The 26,062-nt window shown below is 39.5% G+C and overlaps 1 protein-coding gene across 1 annotated transcript in view; it reads left to right on the top strand.

Moving 5' to 3' along the window:
* The first annotated feature begins 13,541 nt into the window (after positions 1-13,541).
* The window catches only part of FAM83B (family with sequence similarity 83 member B), a 44,656-nt gene continuing 32,135 nt past the window's right edge, over positions 13,542-26,062 (top strand). The window contains exon 1 of the mRNA XM_032185819.1: positions 13,542-13,985. Coding sequence (XP_032041710.1) covers positions 13,542-13,985 — 444 coding nt within the window. The remainder of the gene's footprint in view (positions 13,986-26,062) is intronic.

The raw sequence follows: 26,062 nt of genomic DNA, 5'->3' as shown, positions 1-26,062 counted from the left end.
CGATAAAAAAATGAAAGGATAGCACTTATTTAATTTCCAGAAGTTTTTATGCTGCCTTATATTTTTTATGATATTCTGCTTCATTTTAGCTTGCCATACATTTATAGTTCTGCATAACTGAACTCCAGAATTTGTTCAGTTTCAAAACACTTTTTTTTTTTTTTTTTTTTTTTTTTTTTTTCTGTGTAACAATTCCATTTTAAAAGAAGTTTGATCCTTGGCAGAGGCAACTGCCAATTTCCACATTCAGAACCAGTCATTTTTACAGAATGACTCCTTTGCCTACAGATTTTTTATCCTGAGTTGAATTACCCTTATTTATTTACTTACTAAATACAACTCAGTATAGGATTTCCACTTAAATATTAATGCATTTGCTTGGTCAAAATAAATTGTAAGTATATGTCTTCTAATCAATGAATTTAAAATGATTGTTTGAATGCACCTCTGGACTTTTATCACAAAAGTTAACAATTTTTCATTTCAGATAGCTAAAGGGACTTGAATCCATAAATGTTAGAACTTAGGAGTACATTTTGCCCAAGATACTGTTTATGAACTTGACTATTTCAAATTAACCTTCCAATATTGTATAGGGCTCAAAGTATTCAAGTATTTCAAGGTTTGTTGCATAATAGTATCTTTTGCAGCTCTATCAATGTTAATGATAATATACAGAAACTTTTCACCTTGTCTGTCTGTATATATTTAACATTTATTTTTTTTTCTGACATGAGATGGTTCAAAGATAAGCCAGGAGTTGGACTTGATGATCCTTGTGAGTCCCTTGCACCTGAGGATATTCTATAACTCTCGGAGTGCTTACTGTAAATTTATAGTAAACTCTCACAGTATCTACTTTGATTGACTTGCAGTTTCCTAAGCAATAGTCATTCATAGTCCATTTACAAGGAATCCACCTAACACCATGGAATTAAGGTTTCAGATTGAAGCATATTTAAAAATAATACATATTTCTGGTCTTTAAGATTTCAAGACAGACCTTAAGTGTTCTACCTTAGGCTAAGTGTTGCCAGCAGGTCAAGAGAGGTGACCCTTCCCCTCTACTCAGCACTCATGAGACTGCACCTGGAGTCCTGTGACCAGTTCTGGGCTCCTCAGTACAAGAGGCGTGGACATACTGGAAAGAGTCCAACAGAGGGCCACCAAGATGATTAAGGAACTGGAGCACCTTTCCTATGAGAAAAAGCTGGGAGAGATCAGCCTGGAGGAGTCTTGGAAGGATCTTATCAATGCCTATAAAAACCCGAAGGGAGGGAGCAGAGAAAGGTTCTTTTTGGTGGTGCCCAGTGCCAGGGCAAGAGGTAATGGGCACAAACTGGAACACAAGATATTCAGTCTGAAGGAAAAATTTCTTTATTGTGCAGGTGACTGAGCGCTGGCATAGGTTGCCCAGACAGGCTGCAGAGTCTCCTCCTTGGAGATCTTCCAAAGCTACCTGGGCACCCTGCTCTGGGTGGCCCTGCTTGGGCAGTGGGTTGGACCAAATCACCTCCAGAGTTCCCTTCCAACATCAGCCATTCTGTAATTCTTTGACAGAGCTAACTGATGACTCCAGTGTTGGGAATATATAGTTTCCATTACTCTTGATGTTTCAAACTCCAAAGACAATTTACATATCTGAGAAATTAGCCATTCTGCACCGATAATATTAATAGACACCATCAGGTAGTAATATTATTTCATAATCTCAAGCTATTCCTTTACTCATTATCTCTCTCAGTTGCTTCTCTTCAGAACTGGCAAGTCCATCAGTTTCCTTGTGGTAGCTTCTACAGTGCTCTTACGTGCTGATAACAAAAAACTTTTATGCTGGTGAAACCTAAATTTTGTTTATCACCACGTAATTCCAGTTAAAGACTGGGGAGACTGTGAGAGAGAAGCCTAATGAAAAATTGTTTTTTATTGAAGTTTTATAGACTTCTTTATTATTCTAGGTATGAAGTAAACTTTCTGAATTACAGCTGTTGTAGGAAGGACAATAAGTGTAGAATCACGGTATCACAGAAAGAATAGCTTGGTAAGTGTTTTTGGAAGTCCTCTAGTCCATAATCCTGCTCCAAGACTGTCTAACAAAAAGTTTAGAAAAGGATGGCCAAGGCCTTGTCAAGTCACGTTTTGAAAATCTCTACGGAGGCGGATCCCATGGTCTGTCCGGGAAGCACACGCTAGTGCATAACCACCCTCGCAGAGAGGACTTCCTTCCAGTCCTCAATTAGAACTTCCTTTGCTGCAACATGGGAGCATTGCTTCTTGTCATCTCATTGTCACGGGCAGCACTGCCAAGGAGCCATCACAGTGTATCTGCTTCCTCCTGCAACCTCACAGCAAGAGCTTTTAAAAACTGATATTGAAACAAGCTACTCTCTCTCTCTACTTGTAATTTCAGTTATGCTTGGGTTTTCAGCATACCTTACCAATCATCCTCAATTCCTGTATGTCCCTGAAAAAGCTGGCAACCAAAGATGCGAGACTACAACCTTGCCCAAATCTTTTGTTCTAACCACTTAATGGGCACTGTCAGAGACATGATATTGAGTTAGATAGGCCTAGTGCAGCTACTCCTGTATTGGTAAGTTCTTTCTCATCTGTATGTGATACATCTTTAATTCAACTCAGAGCAGTTGTTCACAATTTGTTCCTGGATTTGATGTTTCCTTCTGCTTCAGACCTGAAGAAGCTCAAGCATCCATAAGGCTGTATACTTTTCATAACAGTGTTAGCTGACCTGATGAGAGACTAATTCACCTACTTAAAACTCTGCATCATCTATATCCTTCCTTAATCATAGTAATGGTAACATTATTTCTACATTATTTCTGAGGACAGCTCGGTAAAAGCAGAGTAAACAATGCTTATTTCATTAATTGCGCATGTCAATTAACAACCCTAATTGTAAAACAACAGATTTATGGGAAAGCAGTTGCTGAGCTCATGTGTGAGCATACATCATTCTTCTAATAAAAGAACCCTAATGATAAGTCATTTGTGTTTTGTGAACAGGTATGTGAACAGTTAAGAAAACCTTGTCTGTAATGTTGGAATATTTTGGAAATTTTTTTTCAGTTTATACAGTTGATTGAAATTTTCTTGGCTATAAATGCATTGATAGTTCAAGAATCTACCCAGAAAAGAATAAGCTTGCCCTTTGTAGCAGCTGTATTCAGACTTACAATGTTGATACATTTAAAGATTAATGGACCTTGCTATGTTGGTGAGACTTTTATATGATTTCATTATTTGATGTGGGTTGCTTTACTCCCTGGTTTGTTCTTCCCTTCTACATCTGCCAGTATTACTATTGACGGCCAGAGACCTCCCAAAGGCATCTAGAGACCTTTATTCCATTCTGAATGTTTGCACTAGAAAAAAAGTTACAAGGAAAATGGTCTTGGGTTTACAAAGCTCACTAGGACCACAAGCACTCAAGTAAACACTATGGTAACATTGAAGGCTCCAAGCATCCACTGTAACCAGCACTGGGAGGAAAACTAGCTTCAGGCACTTCTGGGATTGGAAGGAAACAAAGACCTTTCATCCTTTTGCCAACCTCACCTCCAAGCACAGAGGTGAATACTAGGCCAAAAGTGGGTCCTTGTAAGCACCAACACAAGCCTGTCAAAATGGTAATAGCTTTGAAAATAAGCCATGTGCAAATCGAGCAACAACTTATTCCCTCTAGCCCTATTTCCTTTTTCTCTTTCTATGCATTTATTTACTTTCTTCTCAGTCAGAAACAACACAGGAGCTTACTTATAAAATTTCTTGAATAAAAGATCCTTATGGCTAGAGAGTGCTTACATGAGCATCATATCCTTGTTTTGGGTCCATGGCCACAGCCTAATTTTGGGGCCAGAGTTCCCTAAAACATTAAGAACAAAGAACAGTGGAAAGCTTGCCGTTCCTAAAGGAAATTATCCTCCCTTCCTACAAAGAACTGAACACTCACAGAACCTGTACTGAGGTGACACAGCTTAAATGGGAAGACATATTTTCCATTACTAATGTATCAACAGAAAACTTTGGTGCCAAACTAGTGTCCTGAGTCTCAGGCTAGATTTTCCTAATTTGATTCTTACTTTTACACAATACCAAGTGGTATATAATAGTTTATATACTGTCAAAACTTATATTATGCAAAATTTTCTGTAAGTTTCCCTTTCGCTGAATTAATATATATATAGAAACTAATAATAGTTTCTGCATTACCCCAAAGTATGTTTGGCTTCAAGACACAAGTATATTTGTCCCTTATTTCTGAAGACTTGAACCCAGATCACAAAACACAGATATGATCTTGTCATTTTATCTCCATCAGCGCTAAAGTTCTTGGGAAGGTGTGATGAGAAGGACGGGCTAAGTCCAGTAAGGAAGTTATTTCAGAAAGTTTATCTTCCTGGTAAAGTGAGCAGGTGGAGAGCCAGATATAAAAGAGTTTCCAACTAACTGGAAAAAAGATATACATACAAACATACACACAAACACACATATATGTGGATATATATATGGATATATATATATGGATATATATATATATCCATGTATATGTATGGTTATATATACCATATATATATATCTCCATATATATATATGTGAGTATACATACATGTATATACATGGATATATATATGGATGTGGATATATATATGGATGTGTATATATGGATATATATATAGACTTTACTTTCTGTTCTATTTTGCATTACTGTTTACTTGTAGAGGTAACAGTAAAGTAAGCAATAGTAAGGCAAAGGTGGATGTTAAAGTAAAGGCAAGTAAGAAAAGAAAACAAAGAATAACAAAAGCCACGTGAAGTATGTATTGCAGTTATGACAACCACATGGCTATCATCACCTGGGAGAAAAGATTTGTAATATTTATGCTGAATCACAAGGACACATAAAATCTCAGAAGACCTCAGAAAATATGAAGGTGTTGGTAAGCTTGGAGTCCTAACTGGTAGGTACAAGAGGAGATCTCAGAGAAGTTTTCTTCTCTGTATTCAGCCCTGTTTTACAGCAGAGCTACACGTTATGTGATGAACCACATCAGATGGCCTCAGGTACCAACTGCATTCCCAGCCTGGAGAGTCCCAGTCTGTGTTGTTCTTCCTCAGATGGAAGCTGTTCTACCACTTTGATCACCCCTCTTACACTGCTCTTTAATCCTATCTGTAAGCTATATATACTAGGGGCAAAATATAAAGACAGATACATTTTTATTTATGTACTTGTGTCTCCGAAATACAGCATTTTGAATAATTTTATTCAGCTTTTACCACAAATTTCTTAAGGAAACCCTCAGATTATCTTCACAATTGAACTTCCTGAAGTAATTAAATTTTTACAAGGCTTTGATACAGGACCTGACCTAGGACAAAAATCTGCCATACAGTATATAACATATATATCCGGCCAAAATCTATGGGTTAGGAACCCTCTCCCAGTCTTTCTTTGTGAAAGATCTTGAGTTTAATTTCTTGTGCTATGAAGTACTGGTCATTTCTTGATAGAACCTGTAGGGGTGATTGGAAAACTAATAATTATTTGGACATTCCCAAGAATTTGCACTATGTCCCTATAACAACTTATTGTACCCCTGACTAGGGAATATGATATCAAAAGAGTGGGTTATGATTATTTAATTTGAAAAAGTATGTATTGAGAGTAGGACATCAACCTTTTCATATTCATTTGTATTCTTCTGTGTCATTTTTCTCTCTGCTTTTTTATGAGAGGTGGGAGTTTCTTTAGTACTAATCAACCCTTATAAATGCAGTACAGCTCATTATACCCACATACATATCCATATGTGTAATTGTACATTTTCATTACTGTGCAAAATCTCTTTTCTTATGCTTTGGATGAGATGGCCCTTGATTTTTAAATAGCATGAATCTTCAGGATTGTACTCTTTCTTCATCTGTTTAAAATCTAACGAATTCAAATCCTAAACATCATGTATTGCATAAACATCTACTGCTCCAAATCAAAGACCCCTTTAGTAAATCTAAATTAAATTATATTTAATATACAGTAGGGATAAAAGTATCATTCATACAAATATTTATCATTTAAAAGTACTCTTATCCTAACCTTATGGGCTGGCGTCATTGTATGTGCAATAAAAATCTGCATTCGTCTCGACCCAGAAAAGGCAAGATGTTCTGTCCTAGACTTGACAACTGAAAAGTGATGGAAGTCACAGAGATGGCCATCCATCAGCACCATCATCAGAGTTCCTAGGTCATTTCAGATGATCAGTGTTCTTTTTGATTGTATTCTCAACATGGTGATATCAGCAGTTTCTTGTCTCCCATGAAGCTAATTCTAGAACATAAACTTTTTTTTTTTGGTAGTTTTCATGAATCAATGGGGTTCCAGTAACAATCAATAGGAATGGAATTTTGTCTTGCCCAAAGTTCTATTTCCAAAACCTGTGAAATGAAAGTCCATTTAGGCAGATGAAAACCTGTCCACTTTCTGCAGTCCATTCTGCTCAAACTGCTGCAGCTCCACAGCTGTAGGAGTAAGGATGCTAAACTGCACATCCCTGCCTAGTCCTTTTAGAATCCAGTTTTACACCTGTTGTTCAATAATTTGTCTTACTGCTTATTGAGCTTGCTGATAGCCATCTCCCTCCATCACCTCCTGTGGATGCATGACACATAAGTTTGCTACCTGCTGAATAAAATTGTTCCTTATTTTAACAGTTGACTATAGGTAGGTAGCTGGTTTTGAAACACATTATCCTAGCTGGATTTTATGAAATGTCAGGCCTTGTATCCACTGATAATCTCAAGCAGCCCCTAACTGCATGGAAGAATCTGCATCAGCATTTGGCATCCCCTTTTTCTATCATCTCTGTAAAGGGTTGCTCATGATTTATGAAGATATGTTTAAGATTCCTTCATCTCTTTCCTCATCATTCTGTTTACCCATCAATTTTAAAGTTAGCATGGGGTAATGGCTATGTAGAGAGCGTGTGATTCTCCTTAGTAACAACAGCAGTAGTAATAATGCCCTGTTATTACTGACATTATTGTTGTTGTTTTATACCGCATTGTTCATTTGTATTGCATATGTGCATGTGTGTAGCTGAAGATCTCAATAACAGACCAGTTTCCCACTGAGCTGGACACTATAGAGGTACATAAAATAAAATAATAATAATAATAAACATAAACTTTTCTTGTGCAGATGCTAAGGTTAAAAAAAAAAAAAAAAAAAAGAGTTATTTTTCATGTAGATTTCCTTACTTAGAAAACTACTAATCATTACTGGTTTTTGTTAAGCCTATACTCAAGCACTGACTTCTAAAACTGAGACCCAGTGACACTTGTAAATTTCATGTAAAGTTTAACCAATTAATTTGAGATCAAAAGTCCTTTTGGGATCATCTGTTCACCTTCTTACCCTTCCTAAAATAATTTTAGAAAATAGATCTACTCTTTTAAGAATTTACATGGCCACTTCTTAATGGACAAGTTTCCACTGATACATGTTCTTCCTGACCACATATTTCCATGGGATAAAAAGCGCTTCATCAAAAACACAGGCAAATACTTTTGGGGATGTAAGAAGGCTTAAAACAGTTAATCCAGGTGATCCTATGTCTGTAAACAGTAATTCAGAAGTATACTGACACCAGCTATTTCCGCTTGTGAATTCACTGTGCAACAAGTTACAAGTTACTGCCTGGCAGCCACCAGAAAAATACTTTCATACACAACCATGTATATTGTTGTGTAGACATTGCGTATTTTTACACATACACACACACTTTCATTTTTTTTTTCCTTACAGAAAAGTTGTAAAGTCTCAGTGGAACTGCACTTAGCTCCAGAAACAGGACATACCCTGCACTTACATCTGGGCAGGGAAGGGTAGGTGTTTATGTCAGAAGCCAAATTGGGCAGTGAAGGGTAGAAGTTTGTCTAAAGACAGATTGGGCAGCGAAGGGTAGAAGTTTGTGTCTAAAGCCTGAGTGGACAAATTGTTATTGATCAAGTGTCATGGGTAACACTTCATTGTCTACGTGACAAACCCAGCATGCTTCAGCCAAGCGTGGGCATGATCCACTGGCAGTTACATGGTCGTGCTATGAGGATGGCCGTGCTTTGGAAGGAAGAGCCTTTCCATGAAGGACATCAATTGCAGCTGGGCAGAGGACAGCTGTGTTGGTGTGCCTGGTCGGCTGTGCAGCACTGAGGGGACTGCAGGAAGGCCCAGCGGGCATCATCACCAGGGTGGGGGGCTGTAGCATTTAACCAGAGACATGAAGCAGAAGAGCGTTTTAATGTAATATAGCTATGAAAAGCGGGCTCGTTCACATCACCTAGTGTAAAGGTGTGGGTACAGCCAGGTATAGCTCCCTTGCTGTGACAGTCTCCCTGCAGTTAACTTAGAAACTGCAACTCGAGGCGGAGGGGTGCAGCTTTTCCCCAACTCATCGTTCAGCTTTGGGCTTCATCTCCCAAGTCCACCCTCCCAACACACACCCACAGACACTCACACACCCTCACACACCCACACACACCCCAGGGGCTGCCGGTGTGCGCGGGGCCGTGCCGAGCCGTGCCGGGGGCCCCGCCGCGCCCCTGGGAAGGCGCTGCCCTTCGCTCCGCGCTGGGGCCGGGCTTCCCCAGTTCAGACAAGTTCTCGCCCCGCTTCTCTGCGGCGGCGGCGGGTTGTGGTGCGACACCGTCCTGACATGTTGTAACTGGTTTCCACACCCACCGCGCCTCAGAGCGACGGACGGGAAGTACCTGCGAGGAGCCGTGCGCCGGCCGGCCCCGCTCCCCGCAGCCGCGATCGCAACGAGCCGCGACCCCCCCGCCGCCAAGGAGCCGCTCCGGAGGCGAGTCCCCCCTGGGGCAGCCCGGCAGTAAGTGGCTCTCCCTCCCGCTGCCCCGACGGGGCCCGGCCCGGCCGCTCGGCTCCCCGTGGAGCCGAGCCCTTGGGGCGCCGCCTCGTGTGTGTGTGTCCCCCCCCCCTCCATCGCCCCGTAACCGCGAACGGGGGCACAAAATGGAGGAGGCGGCGGCGGCACCTGAGGGAACGGGTGGGGATGGGGTCGGGGTGGCGGGGGGCTGGCGGCCCTCGGGGGGTTGCTCACAACCCCTCCCGGCCACCCCGCGCCCCGCAGGGGGTTTGCGGGGTCCCCCCTCGGGGACGCGGTGGAGGTGGCCGAAGGTGGCACCCGCGCGGTGTCCCCAAGGCTGAGGCGTGCCCAAGCACGTGGCGGCGCCCGCGGAGGCCGTTTGGGCTGGAAAGGGAACTTCTAGCCCCAAAAACGGGACGAGCGGGGGAGCCTTCGAGGGGTTGCCTTCGGGTCTGGTGCCCCCGAGTGAAACGATTAGCTGCTGCTGGCCGCTGTGGGAAATTATTGTCTGCAATTGATGGGGTTCCTTGACACAGTGGAGAGCAGGCGTGGAAAATCGCCTGTTTATTCCCTAAAAGTCTGGCACAGCGGCACCAGAGTGCCGGGGAGCCTTCCGAGATCCCTTTAGGGTGCTCCAAAGAGCACACAAGGGGGATGCCCACATGGCTTAAATTCCCCTTTACCAAGGTGGCAAGATGGCAACTTTGTGCAGAAACTGGCCAAGTTTGAGCAGGCTTCTTTTGCGAAAGAGATAAGGACACCCCTGGGAGAGCACCACGGTCAGGGCCTTCCCATGGACTGGCTGTGCGAGCCTGAGGGTAGAGCTGCTCCCCAGAGTTGCTGAGTAGGAAATTTTTGAAATCCTGAGAATATTAGTAAGGCTGGGAAGTTGCTTGCCTTTAGCTCTAGCCTGGAGGTCTGTGCTCCTGGAACCACCGTATAATATTGCATCATTTTCTTCAGTGGGCACTCGTCATCTGTTGCTTTTGTGGAAGCTGGGATACTCTGTATCTTCCCGTAAAAACACAAATATACTTTTCTGTCAAGCTTTCTTGCTGCATTCAAGATGGCTGATACACTGGACTGGAACTAACAGTTAAGCTTACTTCTCAGGGTATGAACAACAGCTTTCCTGGTAACATTTGTAGTCATGTATACAAAACCCTGTAAAGCATAGATGACATCTACAAAGGTGGGAACATGGGTTTAACCGGACTCCCTGGAAGCCTCCAGAGATGGGCCTCATTCTACACAACCTTGCTGATAGACTTTTGTTTACCTGAGGAGGTTAAATACTAATCTTTGAGGAATCGAGTTGATTATGCAGAAATAATTTTACATGGTTGAAGAAGACATCAAAAATAAATATTTTAGATTTTTTTTAAACCTCTGTCTCTCTATCAAAGATTTTAGTGGTGTCATAAATGAATTTCTTATGAAATAGTTCTTGCCTCCCAAGGAGGAAAGTCCCTGTTTCAAGACCTCTAGAGCCTTTGTCAAATATACCTGAAGCCATAATTTTAATTTGAGAGTTTTCTTTTGTTTCTTCTCGTGAATGTATCACATGCAGATATCCTTAATTCAAAAAAGTAGAACTGGAATTATTTCATTTGTCTCATCTTCTATGATTTATTTCCTTGCTGACAGATTTAACATTTATTTTCTTAAATAAATGTATACAGCTTTAAATGTCTTTTATAAACAGCACTTGTAAATCAAAGATCAACATCAAAGATGTTCCCTGAAATGCAACTATTCTTGTTTGGAAGATACTGCAGTAATGTTGACTAAAGTCTCACCTTTCTGAGATGACGGTATATTTACACCTTGCTTTCAGCATATGTTGTATGTTTAAGCCTATGTTATTGCATTTGATCCATGCCCCAATTAATTAGTTCGTCAATTATAATAAAAAGTCAAACAATATACTATACTATAAAAAAAAGAAAGAAAGAAAGAAAGAAAGAAAGAAAGAAAGAAAGAAAGAAAGAAAGAAAGAAAGAAAGAAAGAGAAGAAAATTACAATATTACAAAAATATATATATATATATATCAAAAGAACAAAACAAAACAAAAAAAAAGCACATGAGTCAGTGTATACACCTGTATGGACACACAGGCACATACATGCAATCATTTTTATTTGTTCATAACATTCAATGTTTTATATTGCACAAGTTCATATACTAAATACAGTCCTGTTCCCTTATATTATTTTTCAAAGGAAAGAGAGAGAAGAAAAAGGGATTTAGAAAAGGTTTTGAAACAAACACTTAGCTGTCTTTCTCAACTATATATATGCAATAAGCGGCAAAACTCCTGTTCAAGGTCTATATCCATTCTAAATTAATAATCATTTCAGAAATATCTCTCCTTTGCCGTATTAAAATCAGGATTCAGCCTTTAAAGTCATACTAAGACTGTTTTCTTACATTCTTTGGAGTGATCCTAGCCCTGGAAGGTCCTACAGCATACAGGGGTATGTTCAGTTCTCAGGCAAGTTACTTGTATTTGTGTTCAGGCTACTCAGAACAACTCAGCTCAGTAACTCTTTGTACTTTTGGTAGTTTTTCACCATTTATCTAAATTTTCTTGAAAAGCTGTTCCATGTGATTGCCTTACATGGGACACTGATATGAAGCTTTTAGTTGTACAATATTTTAAGAGTATGACCTTAGAAATGGTCTGTTTTGACTGTACTGCATGCTTGGTTCTCTGCCATAGTACACCACAGGTTGTCATCTGCAACAGAACAAAGTGTGCATGGAAACAGTATTGTTCCCCTTTGGTAACACTGTATTTCTACATGTTAATGCAGTGAAGAATGAAGCCCTGAATATCTGTCACAGGAATACATGTAGTTTTTGATCAGAGGAGAGCCATCAGATCCCTTTCACTTGCTGCTTTCCAGTTCACCACAAAGAGCTACTCTGGAAGCAGCCAGAAACACTCCTTTCCCTCAGGCTCGAAAGCAATCCTATCTGGGAAGATCTATCCTGCTACTTGGCTGGGAGACAGGATTCAAATGGGATTATTTCATATGACATGCTGATGCCAGCCTCAGATCTGGATTTTTCTTTCCTTGTCTTTTTTTTTTTTTTTTTTTTTTTTTTAACCTCTGACTTCCCAAGTTCCCCAGAAATCTCAGTTCATTGAACATTTAATTGCATTTTAGAGTACTGGTAGTGTATGGAGATTTTGATTTTCCTTCCTGTAGGTTAATGTAGCTAACTTAAATTTCCTTTCAAGAAGATTTAAACTATTCTGAGCAGATTGTGGAAAAAGAATGCGCAGTTTTCAAAAATATCTGAAAGGCCTTGATGTGAGAATTATATTTATATGCCAGTAAATGAAACACCATACGACTGTTCCTATTATACTGCTATACCAATAATTAGGCTTGCAAGGAAACCCAGTGTTAACTTTCAAACAATACTTTGTATATGCTTATCATAATTATTCTGGCCTCACTGGCTGTTCTTCCTACTTCTACTGTCTTTCTCCTAAGCTTCACAATGATGCAAGCCTTATGCCCTAGCCTTGAGAGATGAAACATGCATCATCTCTCTGTTTCACATGGCTGCGGTCATTCCATTCTCATGTAAATCCCCCCTTTTCTGGTTTTCCTGCCCAATGCAGAAAATCATTGCTGTTTAGGTTTTAGGCGAACAGTAGCTGTGGTTCCATAGGGCTGTACCGGTGTGAGGGAAGAGACACTGGCCATTTGTCCTCTGTCGACCTTAAATGCCAAACTGACGTAGCAGGAACCAAGCCTTTCAATCGTTGTTAAACGAAATAAAAAGATGGTAAGAATGAATTTATAAATCATCAGCAGTAAACAGCTTACTTATTATTAATGTTTAGAAAAAAAAAAAAAAAAAAAAAAAAAAAGGTAAGATTAAAGCAGCCGCTCCTTTTGGCAGAAGGGATGAGCAGGGTGGAAACTAGACATCAGATTGCTGATTCAGAGTTTGATCCCAGATGTGGGAGGAGACATCATTCTGGAGTTCCTCATAACTCCCTGAAATGAGGTAGGCTGGTCCTGCTTGGGAGCAACAAGTGGATTAGATCAGCATGGGAGGACAGATAGATAAGGAGAAGGGCCTGAATGACTGTGGTTTCAAAGAAGGCAGAGAAAAGGTACGTGTTGCATCAAAAATTAGGAAATATAATTGGGTTCTGAGGTGCCTCTCTCAACACTACTCTGTCAGCTATTACAAAGAGTTTTGAAACAGTATCTGTAGTCATGAATTGAAATATACTCTGGGTATGTATTTCTGTTACTGGTACCTTGTATTATGAGTTCTGCTGTAGCTTTTAGTATAAGAGCTTCACCAAGTCACTTAATATCATATGTGTTTAGTATTGCCTTAAGTAGAAGAAGCTTTTTAACTAGCTCATTAATAGTCATTTGGGAGTGGTCATCCCCAAGGATTTTCTAAACATTTTTAGGTTCTTGGAAGGTGTTATAAAAACTTACGGCAATATTCTCAGCAAAGTATTTTGTATAGTATCTGTGTATGTGTCTCAGATTACTACAAATATTCTGATTGTTGTCTTACTTTCATGTCCTTACAGACATATTTCATCAGCTCACGAATGGAAGTTTAAGAGGCTTTTTACAAAATATATGTGAAAATGGAAACTTCATCTTTGCTGTCATCTCTACATGATGAATGCAGATCAGACAACTACATTGAACCTCATTACAAGGAATGGTACCGAGTAGCAATTGATGCTCTAATTGAAGGAGGTTTAGAAGCCTACAAAGAGTTTCTTTCCAAAGAGAGATGTTCAGAGTTCCTCGCAGATGAGGAAATTGAATATATTTTGAACAATGTTCATAAACTTCCCCAAAACACAGTTTATTCCTCTAACCATGCCATTGATGACACCTCTTCCTCGGGAACCTACTGGCCTATTGAATCAGATGTGGAAGCTCCAAATCTTGACTTAGGTTGGCCCTACCTGATGCCTGGAATTTCTGGTGGCACAAACATTGATCTGCTTTTTCATCCTCCACGAGCACAGCCTTACACCATAAAGGAAACTATTCGCAAGATGATACGAGATGCAAGAAAGGTAAACATGAAAAATACTCTGGGAAAAAAAAGGTAGCAGTAATAATCTAGTAGGTGTCTTATCAAAAGTGTGTTTTTTTTTCTCTTCCAGCAGGAAAAAAAATATCTGGCTGCTAACTATTTAAACTGAAAACTTCTCCCAGGCTGAGATCAGTCCCTTGCTATATCATATGCACCAATGTTATTAACTTCATTTAAAAGGGATCAGGGATTAACTAGAGAGATTAATGAAGTGTAATTACCATTTTACTACATTGCTGACCAGTCCATGAGAAATTTGTAGATAATCAGCATACCTTTTCTTTGACCTCACTTGAATATACCTCAGATGACACAATTCTATCCAACTTCAGGATATATCCTAAGGTTTCTCTCTTGTGTCAGTGGGAATGAATATGTACAGTTGGAACATGCATCGGTTTGGTATGCTGGCCTGTTGTTATAAGAAAATAACAACTTTATGTATATGGGACTCATGTACCTTAAGGTTCTCAGCTTTTGTGATTTTGCATGCCAACTGTCATCATGGAAATTAGTCAGGAAAGTATTAGAGAGAGCTGGGAAGAAAAAAAATAGATTTAGGAAACAATGAAATGGGTGTTAACTAGGTTCCTTACCTTCATTTTTGGCTAATGCCTAATTTATAAGAAATTTGAACACTTCTCCAAATGTGCTTGTCTCTGCTTAGGGGCACTTCCATCTTGAGTTTCCTAAGACTCAGACCTGGATGTACAAAGTGTCTCTTACTTCCTAGTGTCAAGTGGGTGTTTTTGTTTTGTTTTGTTTTGTTTTGTTTTGTTTTGTTTTTAAAACATGTAAGTGTGCAGTTCTGTTTGACTCTGCACCAAATTACCTCACTAAACAGATCTTACAGAGTTTCAGAAGTATTCCTAGCAAGTATGCCACACTCTCCTTTCTTCAGTTTATTTCTGCATATGGGCTGTGTGAGGGTTTAACTCTGTAGGACATCCAGCTCAAGTGCCTCTGTAAACATTATATTGACTTGAGTGTCTGTAAATGGGTGTAATAGAAGTGGACTGACATGGACGTGGAAGGGAAGGACGTCTTTTTATGATGTCTCTTTTCTATTTAGATAAAGTATATAGTTTGTTGCCACAATAGAGTTATCACTAGACCTTCTGTCATGTTCAGTTTACAGCACAGAATTAGTCTGCTCTCATCACAAGGAAGACAGGAATTGCTTTTTCCCCTCTGTGTCCCTTTCTAAATGACAGTTGGTGTTTTCTGGTTTTGGATGTAGTAAAACTTGACTTTTAACCTTGACTTGGCTGGCATACTCTTATCTTTTTCAACGGCAGCTCCTGAGCTATGAATGTATCTATTGTAAGGAAAACAAGGAAAATGGAGTTAACTCCAATGCCAAGGCTAGTTCAGTTCTGTTAGGTCTCAAAATGCCATAAAGAAGTGTTGTTTCCAGTCAATTTTCACTGTTTTTCTGCCTGTTTTGTTTATGTGCAAACCAGGCCCTCTCCAAGGGCTCTGTTGGCTCATGGTACTGTCTTGTTAAACATCATTTTAGGGAATATGACTCCTCTGAATTCAGTTAGGTAAAAAAACTAGGTGTGATTCTTACCTCTTTCTGAAAAAGAAGTTTAATGTATATTACATTAGCCCTCTGATATGCTGTGTCATTTCCACGTTACAAAAAGGATATAATGTATGTGTCACTGTCAAATCTGACAGCTGAAAGGCTTGTTTAGTTGATCAGTAAAACCTCAAGATCAACAACCATAACACTTTTGATACAGTGATATGGGTAAGTTACTTCGGAAGCAGCAATTAAATCTAAAAGACGTAGTCTCTTCTGTCTGCAGATACAAGTGACATGAATAGAAGAGTTTAAAGGATTTCTAACTAAGGTAAAATAAGGCATTTAAAACATGCCTACAGCAGGAAAACACTTTGTAAACAGGCTAACCTACTTCTCCTAAGCCACTTTTAAAAATATAGTTATATTAAACATGGTTCTTTGTTATGTAGCAGTGGAGATGTGTAGTCATATGAGAATATTCAAAGGAAATAGAAAAAGGTCACACATGAAAAAAAGAAACCTGTAAAGAATAAACAAGTTCTTCAGCAAATCACATTAAACCAATAAGCAAAATCTATGGGAATTTCAGCATACTTCTGTGGGAAAAAAAGAGGAGATGGGAGTATTTGTACCACCTAACTTTAAGCACCAAACCTGCGTGCCCGGGTTCAGGCACTGATTTCCCTGGGCTACCCAAGCTTGGTGCAGTGGGAAACCAACTCCTACAAGGGCAAGTCAGAGAATGTTTCTGCACCAATTTGCCCTATGAAAAAAACTATTTGATATGTTTATATGTATATACAAGCCCCAAAATTAATAGATGAGACTGAGCTAGTTGAAACCTAGATTCTTTTGAATATTTGAAGATATACAAGGATAAGATGACATTATTAGTGGACTTACTCTTGACCTCTTTCATGCTTGATGCATCACAGTGTCACTCCTTAAAATGATTATTACATATGTTAATTCTGACCTTAAGAAGACGTTGTAAACAACATTAGGCAACTTGCTGGCTGACAGTGATTTTTTCCTGACTAAAGAGGAAAATCATATGTAAGGCTTTGCTACACTAGGCTGAAAACGGTGATTATGAAAAAGTGTCATAAGAAAATCTCGTCTCGTGTTTCTTAATGTATAAGATGTAGAAATACTATGCATATCACCTTCGTGGTAAGTACAGTCAATATAATAATAGAGGCTTTTTATAGAATAGGGTCAATGTTACTGAATCCTAGAAAATGAGCCACTTCAAGAAGATGAGTCCATGTTTGCAATGTGTGTTTGTGAACATCTAATAGGGGAGCTGTGTCGTACACAGGATGACGTTACATTACAGTGTATGCTACAGCACTTCTGTGGGATAGGCACGCTGTCAGAGTGAGGTTAGCAGAGTGCCTTAGGTCAAACCTAACAAGCCAACAAAATGGGTTTACTGTTGGTGTAACTAGACCTCATCTCCAAATGATACAGCTTGCCAGCCGCCCTCCTCTGTCGACATAACTGGAGTTCATATGAGAAGGCTGTTCGCCATGACTGTGTCAGCTAGGGAAACAGGAGTCTTTTTCAGATGTTAATACAGCCGTGTGGGAAAGAAAAAACAAAACAAAACACTGCAAGGTCTGTCTGACCTTGATGATGGACAGACTTTTGCAAACAAACCGGTAGCCTTATTTCTTGTGTGTTTTGGAGGCTTCTGCCTTTAATCATTGGCAGGTTTCCGGCTTCTCTGAAGCTTGAGGTGTTCCTACAGCCTGACTCATCCCAGCTGGGCTGTCTGAACCACAACTGATAATGTTTAGCAGTTTTTCCTGACAAGATTATTCATCTGGGAAATGGTATCAAGATGATTAGTCATCTGTGTCAGGTTAATGTGAATCTTCCTTCTCTTACTATAAAGTAACGCAGAAATTTCAATAATGAAGTGTTTTTTCCCTGCATGACTTCTCATAAGAGATGCCTCAGAACTGTCAGAGGCTTGTACATGGGTGCAACAAACATCCTGTACTGTCTCTCAGGCGTGATTGACAGGGTGAGGCAGTGGGGAGAGGACAGGACAGAGCAATAAAGGGTCCTTCTGGCTCTGTTTTTCTCCCACTGCATTAACTGGATTCCTCTCTCCACCACTGAGACATTCCTACATAGTTTTAGAGAGAATGCATAGCTCTGAGTCTTTTAGATTGATATCCAAATAAGGATCAGCTCTTCCTGGAGAGAATTCAAACCTGTTTTGTAAAGAACCACGTTGTTTAGACAACCCAAGGGTTACTGCTTTGCAGCACAAGCCAGAAAACACTGAAAGACCTCGCTGACATACTTCTGGGATTTCTGATGGAGTGTTTTAAGTTGCTGGCTATTCAATAAACATGCAACCCAACACTCATTTCATTTTACTAGCAGTCTTAAACCTGGGTTTATAAAATCAGTGATAGTTGTAAGACTTTTTAAAAAGTTATTTGCTAAGAAGGTTAAATGGAAATTTAGATAGTGTATTGCCATTTTAGAAAATCAAAAAAGGCAGACATTTTAGCTGAATTACTCATGGTTGTGCTTTTTAATGGGAGAAATATTTGCAAAACTTGGACCCTTGGGAAAGAATTAAGTTACACTGTAAAGGAGTGTAATTTGCTATTAAGTCTTGCTGGATCCACTGCATGTAGGCCTTTAGTAAGTCACAGAGGACTTTTTTTGAGTTCTCGTGAGAGAGAGCTATTGTACAAAATCTAAGTATGATTTCTGTGTTGTGTTATAGAGCCCCAGCCCAAGTCAAATAAACAAAAACGGTTGACTCATTTTATAACCATATAAAAAGGAAAATGTTTTCTTCTGGTTTCTTTTTTGTTTGTTTGTTTGTTTTTCATTTGGTTTGGTTTGGTTTCTTTCAGGCAAGAGTGAGAGGTTGTGTATAACAGAAAAAAATGATTATTCACAGTTGATCTCCTTGTTTGATTAGATGTATAAATACAGTAATCATGACCTAGTACTAGGTGCATTCTAGTATGAAAGAAAATCAAGCTCTTTGCATGCCTACATGAAGAGTGATGCCTCTATACAGAAAGAACCTTGTAGAATATGGGTGTGGAAGACTGTTGTGCAATCATTTCTTACTCTCTCAACAATACTCTTTGCCAGCTATTTTAAATACAATTTGAACAGAGTCTGGAACAATGATAATGAATTATGCTTGTGGCAATGCTTGTCTTAGCTCATTAATTGCAACAGTCCAAGCAGATGAGAGAGGGGCTACAATTTATTGTTCAGAAAAGCTAGAGAAATCTGCTGAATCCAGTGAGAGGACAGTTGACATAGCCATCCTACTCAAAAATGCTCTGTATTCTTTTTAGAGCATCTGATAAATGATGGATATGTTTTTTTTAAGTTCTCAGCTGTAGATGTATAGGCAACATTTTCCCTGCTAAAATATTCTGCCAACAGCAGGTGCTTTTTGATCATGGTTCCGTGGTGAAAGGAACATTCAGCATTTGTTTCTGCTCACCTTCTGTTAAATGGTTTCCCCGTATCTGAAAACCAGCATGGCAGTCACGTGTATAGTTTCCAGGTGAAACACGGTGGTTAGCCTTTGACAGATTTATTAGAGAGAGTGAGGTTGTGTCCCAGCTTTTCTAATCACATAGCACACATGCCATGCATTGCACTAGAACGTGTCAAATTCTTTGTTCTCCTACTATGTGATTTGGTGTCAATTTTTTATCTGCTCATAAGTAACCATGTCAGGTATTTTACCTGCTCGGATTTGCCTTTGGAGTCTTCACCCTTTTTATCTGCTTGTCCTCTTTGCCTCCCACCTTCCCACTCTCTGCGTAAGCATAGTCATGCAAATGACAATACATACAAAGAGAAGAGGCATCCATGGGACACATTCTGTCCTTTGAAGTGACCGTTGGGATTTCATAGGGGAAAAGTGCAAGGACTTAATTATTAAACTGTCCTTAAAATTAAAGGGTGGGGAAATGCTAATTTAATTGCCAACAGGAAATCATTTTAATACGTCCTGAATTTTTAACATACAGCAGAACTTTTTTAAGTTTTCTAGACAAGAAGTTGGGACAATTTTGAGACATGACAGTTTAGGAGGGAAGGGATGTAAAAGAGCACAAATGAACACCAGGAGGCCTGGGACTTCTGTTAAATGCATTTCTTACACATAGTTCCTCTACACATTATTCCCCCCCTTTTTTCCCTTGATGGCCCTCCCCATTCAGGAGAAGCATCAAAAGTTAAAGAGCAGACCAAGGCTAGGGCTAGCACAGGGAGGGGGAATCTAACAAAATAGTTTTCATCAGTTGTGGTGTTTTTACTCACAGGCTTCTGTCATATCACAGGTTTACAAGACTATTTAGCAATATTTGACACTTGCATTTTATATTTAAAGGTACCATGGGCTGATGTATGGGTATTGCTATTTTTATGTCACCACTGTGCTCATATGCTATGAAAATATCGGACATCTATCATGAATTTCAAAATGCAATAAAGAAAATTAAAGAACAGATCTTGTAGGCAGTTGTATTTATTAAGGTCTTTCATTCACATATATACAAGAGTTAAACACATACATATGTTTCGTAGGAATATTTTTCATTAAAACCTGTTCTCTCATTGACATAAATCTTTGTCAGGCAAAACAAAAGAGTGCTATTAAAAGGTCATTCACACTTTTTGTGCATTCAGTAAAGTGTTCTTTATCATATTCAGCAATACTTCTGTACTACAATATGCTGAAACAATTGTAAGTAAATATCTTCTATAAATATAAAACCGTTGATTTTGCCCAGGCAAAATGCTTCTGCTAGTGCCCAGCCCAGTGTATTTGCATTTCCCTCCCTCCCTCTTTTTCTGGCTTTTAGAAAGAAGACTAATAACGTTGGAAGTACTATTTTTGTTCTTCTGAATTCCTATCCTCAAGAGATCTGAGTTTTCATAATTTTTTTCAGCCAGGGAACAATCTTGCCTGAAGAACTCTAGGCTTAATGACTTCACATTCAGTATTGCCATCGGCCTTTTTAGATCTCTTGCAGACTTAGCATAGCGTTTGATCTCTAATAACTTTCCAACAGAGCCAACGATGCTCTGAGGGATGGGGGACACATTTGGGGGCAATTTAAATCTTTAAATTCATTTGTCGTGAATCAGAATTGGGAAACCAAAATATTCTACTACCTATGAATGGGTTTTTAAAGGAGCATATACAGACTCTGCCCCGCTGTAGGAGTATTTGTGTAATACAATACAACAGAAACTACATGGAGTGTGAGAACTGCTGATGTGGAATAAAACAGTCCTGAAGCACAGAAACTTACTAGCTACTATCAGAAGTTCCCATTCTCCTGTTTGGTTGGGGTGGGAGAGAATGCCACTGAGTTATTTGTATTTAGTTCCTTCATATGTCAGACCTGACTACAAGTATATACTTCACTTGTAATTATTTCTGAACAGCTCTCTTGCAGCTGTGCTATTTTCCCCAAGGAGCAGTGCAAGAATTCCAGTGCAGGCACTGATAGTCAAAGTACACTTTAGAATTCACCTCTTCAAGGCAAGTGCAGACCTTGCCAATGATACCAGTGCAATCACTATTTTCCTTTTAGCCTGCTGTTAAATTACATCTGTGACTGTTTCCCAATAAAAAGATACTATTCTGTACAATAAAAGTTATGGTCCTTGTGTTCAAAAAGGTTTTCATTATGCTTGAGATCTCACAGGGCTTTTATACTTAAAAATCCGACCCTGATTTACTTTAGAGAGGGAAGAAGCGAGGGCCACCAGAATAATCAGGGAGTGTAACTGGGGTTGTTACTTCACAGGAGGTTCTACTGACATCCATAAAATGACTCACCTCAGTAGAGCTGTTCAAAATAAATAATTACAAGGTCCACCCAATGATGGCTTGCTTGATCAACAAAGTTAATAATTTTTCAGAATACAGTCCACTGAAGTACTGTATCAGTAAGGCATTTGAATTTACAGTAGTATTATTTACATTATAAATATGTAAGTGGAAGAAACCAAACTAGCTGTCTGTGCTCCTCTGCCTTTGTTTGACATCTTTTCCCATATCCTGGGTGTTTGTTTTCTTAAGCTGTAAACATCATTATGTTTTGCTACAAGTTTGTATATCATTCAGTTCAACTGGTATCTTAGTTGTCCCGATTGGTGCCAGCCCATGGAGAAATGCCACTGCTACAGTATAAACAGTAGGTTCAGAATTTATATGCTCTCCTTTATCCTTAGCCATCAAAGAACATGACCAAAGTGTTTAGAGTTTAGTAGATGAGAATGCTAAGCCACAAAGGCATTGAATTAATATATATCGCAGTTCAAAAAGAGCCAATTATAAACCAAAAGCCTGAGAGTAATATACATTAGCAAACAAAGCAAGTAGGGGCCAGATAACAAATTTTTATTTTCTCGTCTCTCTGGTTTTGGTTGATAAAACATCGTAATCATGCATTTAGTGTTATATTTATGAAAACTGATGTCTGAGGAACATCAGTACTTCTCCAGACATGTTTGCGTCAGTATATGACAGTAGCTTTGTAGTGCTTACTTTACAAAAATATTTTTAAAAGTGTAAAGGTCTTTCTTATCTTCAGATAAAGAGGGTGTTTCTTCAAGACATACCCAGGCTGTTCTCATACCTTAGGTAAGAGCAGATTACCTTAACCAGTTCTGTCTCTTGGTCTGGAGCGCTTGCACTCACTGCCCAGAAGATGTAAGACCTGAGGGAACCAGAACAAATTCCTCAAAACCAGGGTCTACTGTAACCCCTGCCCTCATCAGCGAGGCATGCGGGCACAAAGCTGCCTTCAGAAAACTTCTGTGCTGCGCCTTTTATCCAGGTTTTTTTTTTTTTTGCTAACTGCAGCACCAGATCTCCTCAGGCCTTTTTGCTTCTGCAAGTGATCTGCTGTAAGAGATGAAGCCGTGCGATAGGATAATATGAGAACTTATGCACTGTATCTTAGAGATGAAAAGAGAACTTTGATATCTGCTTCATCCCTTAGCAGTCAGGCTTGAACAGTGGCACTGGATTGTACATTCAGGTGGCCAACTGGGTGTGCCTTCAGTTCAAACAGCAGATATAACATCTTAGCCTTATTTTCATGCTGTTTCCTGGAGCTGCAGGCACTCTTTACCAAGCAGGCTGCACTTCAGCTCAATAAACTTCTTTTATGGGTTGAGCACTAGATAAAGAACCAGACATCGTATTTTAATTCAGGTGAATCTGAGTGGCATTGACCTACAGAAGGTATTGGAGTTAGTGTTTTCCCACTAGGCTTTTAATGCTCAATATGTCAGGCATAAAAATGATGAAATAAGGTGAAAAAAGCTGAAATAAGCAGCACAGAAGGAAACCAGGTAGCTGCTGATTCTCTTAAGGGACCTTCCCAAGAAGTAAGAACATAGCCACCGAAGGGCAACCCTTTTTAAGCCAAGCAGAATTCACTGCTAGTGAAGCGTCCCTCCTGAGCAGTGACCGTGTCAGCCAGCAGCACAAGTACCAGGGATATATTGCCCGTCACAGCAAGCAGGTTTACAGCCAGCACAACAAACACAATAATAATAACAACAATATCTGAAGCTGTCTACTCTGCTGATAATTCCTTGGCACTACCTAATAGTAGATTAGCACAGGCACAGAATAATTGCCTGGAAAGTCGCTGTCAAGGTTGTGGATTTGGTTGTTGTTGTTGAGTTTTTGTTTTGTTTTGTTTTAATAATAGACAGTATAAGTGATTGCACAAGGACTATTTGGTAGGGTTCTGTAACCTGTCTTTGCTGGAAGGGGCAAAAATATCAGCTGTTCATTGGATCCAGCTCTTCCATATGTGCTGATAGAAATCTACAGAAAGTTGCTTTAAAACATAAAGACACTGTATTATTTTGCTCAGAGGAAGTTCTTCTGAAATGAGGAAAATAAACATGGAGATGAAATTGGGAATTATGACTGATTCTTATATTTGTTTATTTATTTTCTGTCACTTTGTTTCACCTCTTAGCACTATGTGATCACCAGGCTGACAGTGTATGTGAATGACTGGAATTAATAATGCTGAAATAGTTATTTTTGCAGTAATATCAGTATTTTGTTTGTGAGTTCTAGGCTGACTGAATTTCAGTGACAGCCACTTGAACCAGAAATCATATTAACCAGATGATTTGATTCCTTATGCATAAGTTAAATTTCATGGTGGAGGTGCAGCCCTGACCTGAAGTGCTATGAGGAAGGACTGCAGTCTCCTGACCTAGGAATTTTGTCCCGAGTAGGGGCTTGGTACTTCTGACTTGAAGTTCAGGGGAATTAAACAGTGCCTTTGCAATGGGCTCTTGAGAGCCCAAGAAGCTCTTCTTTGTAAACTTCAGTCTCGCTGAGTCAGGGCTCTGAGTGCATTTTGCTGGGAAAAAAAAAAAGGGAAAGAAAAGATGTGCAGTTTTGGGGGCTCAAAGAAAGAGATCTCTGTTAGTCTGGAGGCCGTCCTCTCAGAAACCAGTGCAATAGCTAAATGCAGTTTGGACCTCCCAGGGGACCATAACTCTCTGAAGCAATCACCCAGGGTGAAAATGCTGGCAGCTTGGGGTTGCTTAAGTCTATCTGTGCGGAAGGAAGGGGACAGCTTGAGATGAATGCAGATGGGCCAATGTTTGGTTCAGCTGGGCTCTGTTCCACTCTGTCACACCTTGATCAGCAGTGACTCTGTGAGAGTCAGTATCAAAGGGAAGGCAGTAAGGCATGCATTCAGGGAAGTTAAGATTGGACATTTGGAAGAATTTCTTCATGGAAAGGGTAGTCAAGCATTGGAACAGGCAGCCCAGGGCAGTGGTGGAGTCCCCAGCCCTGGAGGTATTTAAGAGATGTGTGGATGTGGCACTAGGGGACAGGGTTTAGTGATGTGACTCAGGAGTTCACATTAAGGGTTGGACTTGGTGATCTCAAAGGTCCTCTCCAACCTAGATGGTTCTGTGATTCTATGACTGTTCTATGTGTACAGCTTCTGTAAAATGCAGGCGTTTCTGCTCTCATCATCTGAAATGACTGTGCTTACAGTATGATAGGAAACCTATAAATTTTGTTTTTATTCCCCTCCCTCTTTGCCCCCAACTCCAGCTCTTCCTACCAGACAACCCTCTCTCCTCTGCCTTTTTTCCTTTCATCATGCACCTCAGCCAGAGGTGAGCGTTCACTGCCTGCTCCAGGTACTTTTGTCATCTTGCTCGAATGCAGTTCCAGGTGTGAAATCTGGGAATTTTAAGCTCCCTCCTAAATCACAAAAGAAATGTGTGTGCCTTTGAGGATGCAAGCCTGCAAACCTGAAGCAAGTACTTGTGGTACATGGTTTCTTTCCCCCATCCCTTATCTGCCCTGATTAGTCAAATCACTCGATTTTATTGGCAGGTGTCAGATAATTTATTATCAGTCATAGATCTAAAAAAATAAGCACTAGAGTAGACATTTTCTGTATAGGACCATCTTATTTGTCCTTTGTTTTATTTAGCAATAAATTAAGATTTTAAATGTTATTTTTGATTATTTATTTATTTTGGGGGGGGAGGTACAATGGTGAAGTTTAGAGATTGAGCACTTGTGTGTCAGAAATTGCAATAGACTCATTATAAAAATGAATTTTATATGCAATTTGTTTCATTTTGTCAAGCAATACATCTAATAGAACTTGAAAAGAAATTTTATAGGCGTTTAGTAAAGGGCAAAGAGAGAAAAATAATACTTGCCCAAAGAAGACACATTTTTTTCTTGAAGCAAAATTAGATTCCTAATCCTGAAAGGTTTTAAATACTTCAATTTATGTACATGAGAATTTCCATTACCTTAGTACGCTTATGTGTTTTCAGGATTGATGCCTAGGGATCTGACAATATATCATTAAGATCTGGATTTTAAATATTTAAATAACCATCTTCTATTAAATTGTGCCACAAGTACATTTGTAATACAAAATTAACATGCATCTTTAGTTGATTTTGACTCTGAACAATTAAAAACAGTAGCACTTCTCCACATGAACAGCCTTCCTTTTTAATTCTAAATAATATCTGAATATCTGAAACCCAAAGAAGGCATGGAAACTCTGGTAGAAAGTCTTCTCTTCCCAAAGTGCTGTTGCACCATCCAGTTCTCCTTTACTGATCCAGGCATGCATGCACATGCACATGTGCCACAGAGTCTAACCCGAGGGAATGGACGCACACATGAATGTTGCAGAAGGGAAAAAAAAAATCAGTTCTAAGAGCAAGACTAATTTCTCGTGTTGATGCAGAAAGAGCAAAAATAAGTTTTGCCCATGTAGAATGCTTATCAAAAATATTTTTTTTTTCCTCTAACTTCGTATGAGTGGCCTGAATTGAAACGATTGAGTTCTCTGCCAGCAAGCCTTAAGAGTTTGTGCTTGGGAAGGAAGCTTCATTATCTTCTGCCACATTGCACATACTTGCTTAGCTCATTCACAGTGCAAGGAAAATTCCTTACCAGAGTTTCTCAATTTGTACTCTGA

Source organism: Aythya fuligula, chromosome 3 (assembly GCF_009819795.1).
Source record: "Aythya fuligula isolate bAytFul2 chromosome 3, bAytFul2.pri, whole genome shotgun sequence".
Taxonomy (NCBI): Eukaryota; Metazoa; Chordata; class Aves; order Anseriformes; family Anatidae; genus Aythya; species Aythya fuligula.
This window is presented reverse-complemented; position numbering and strand designations above follow the sequence as displayed.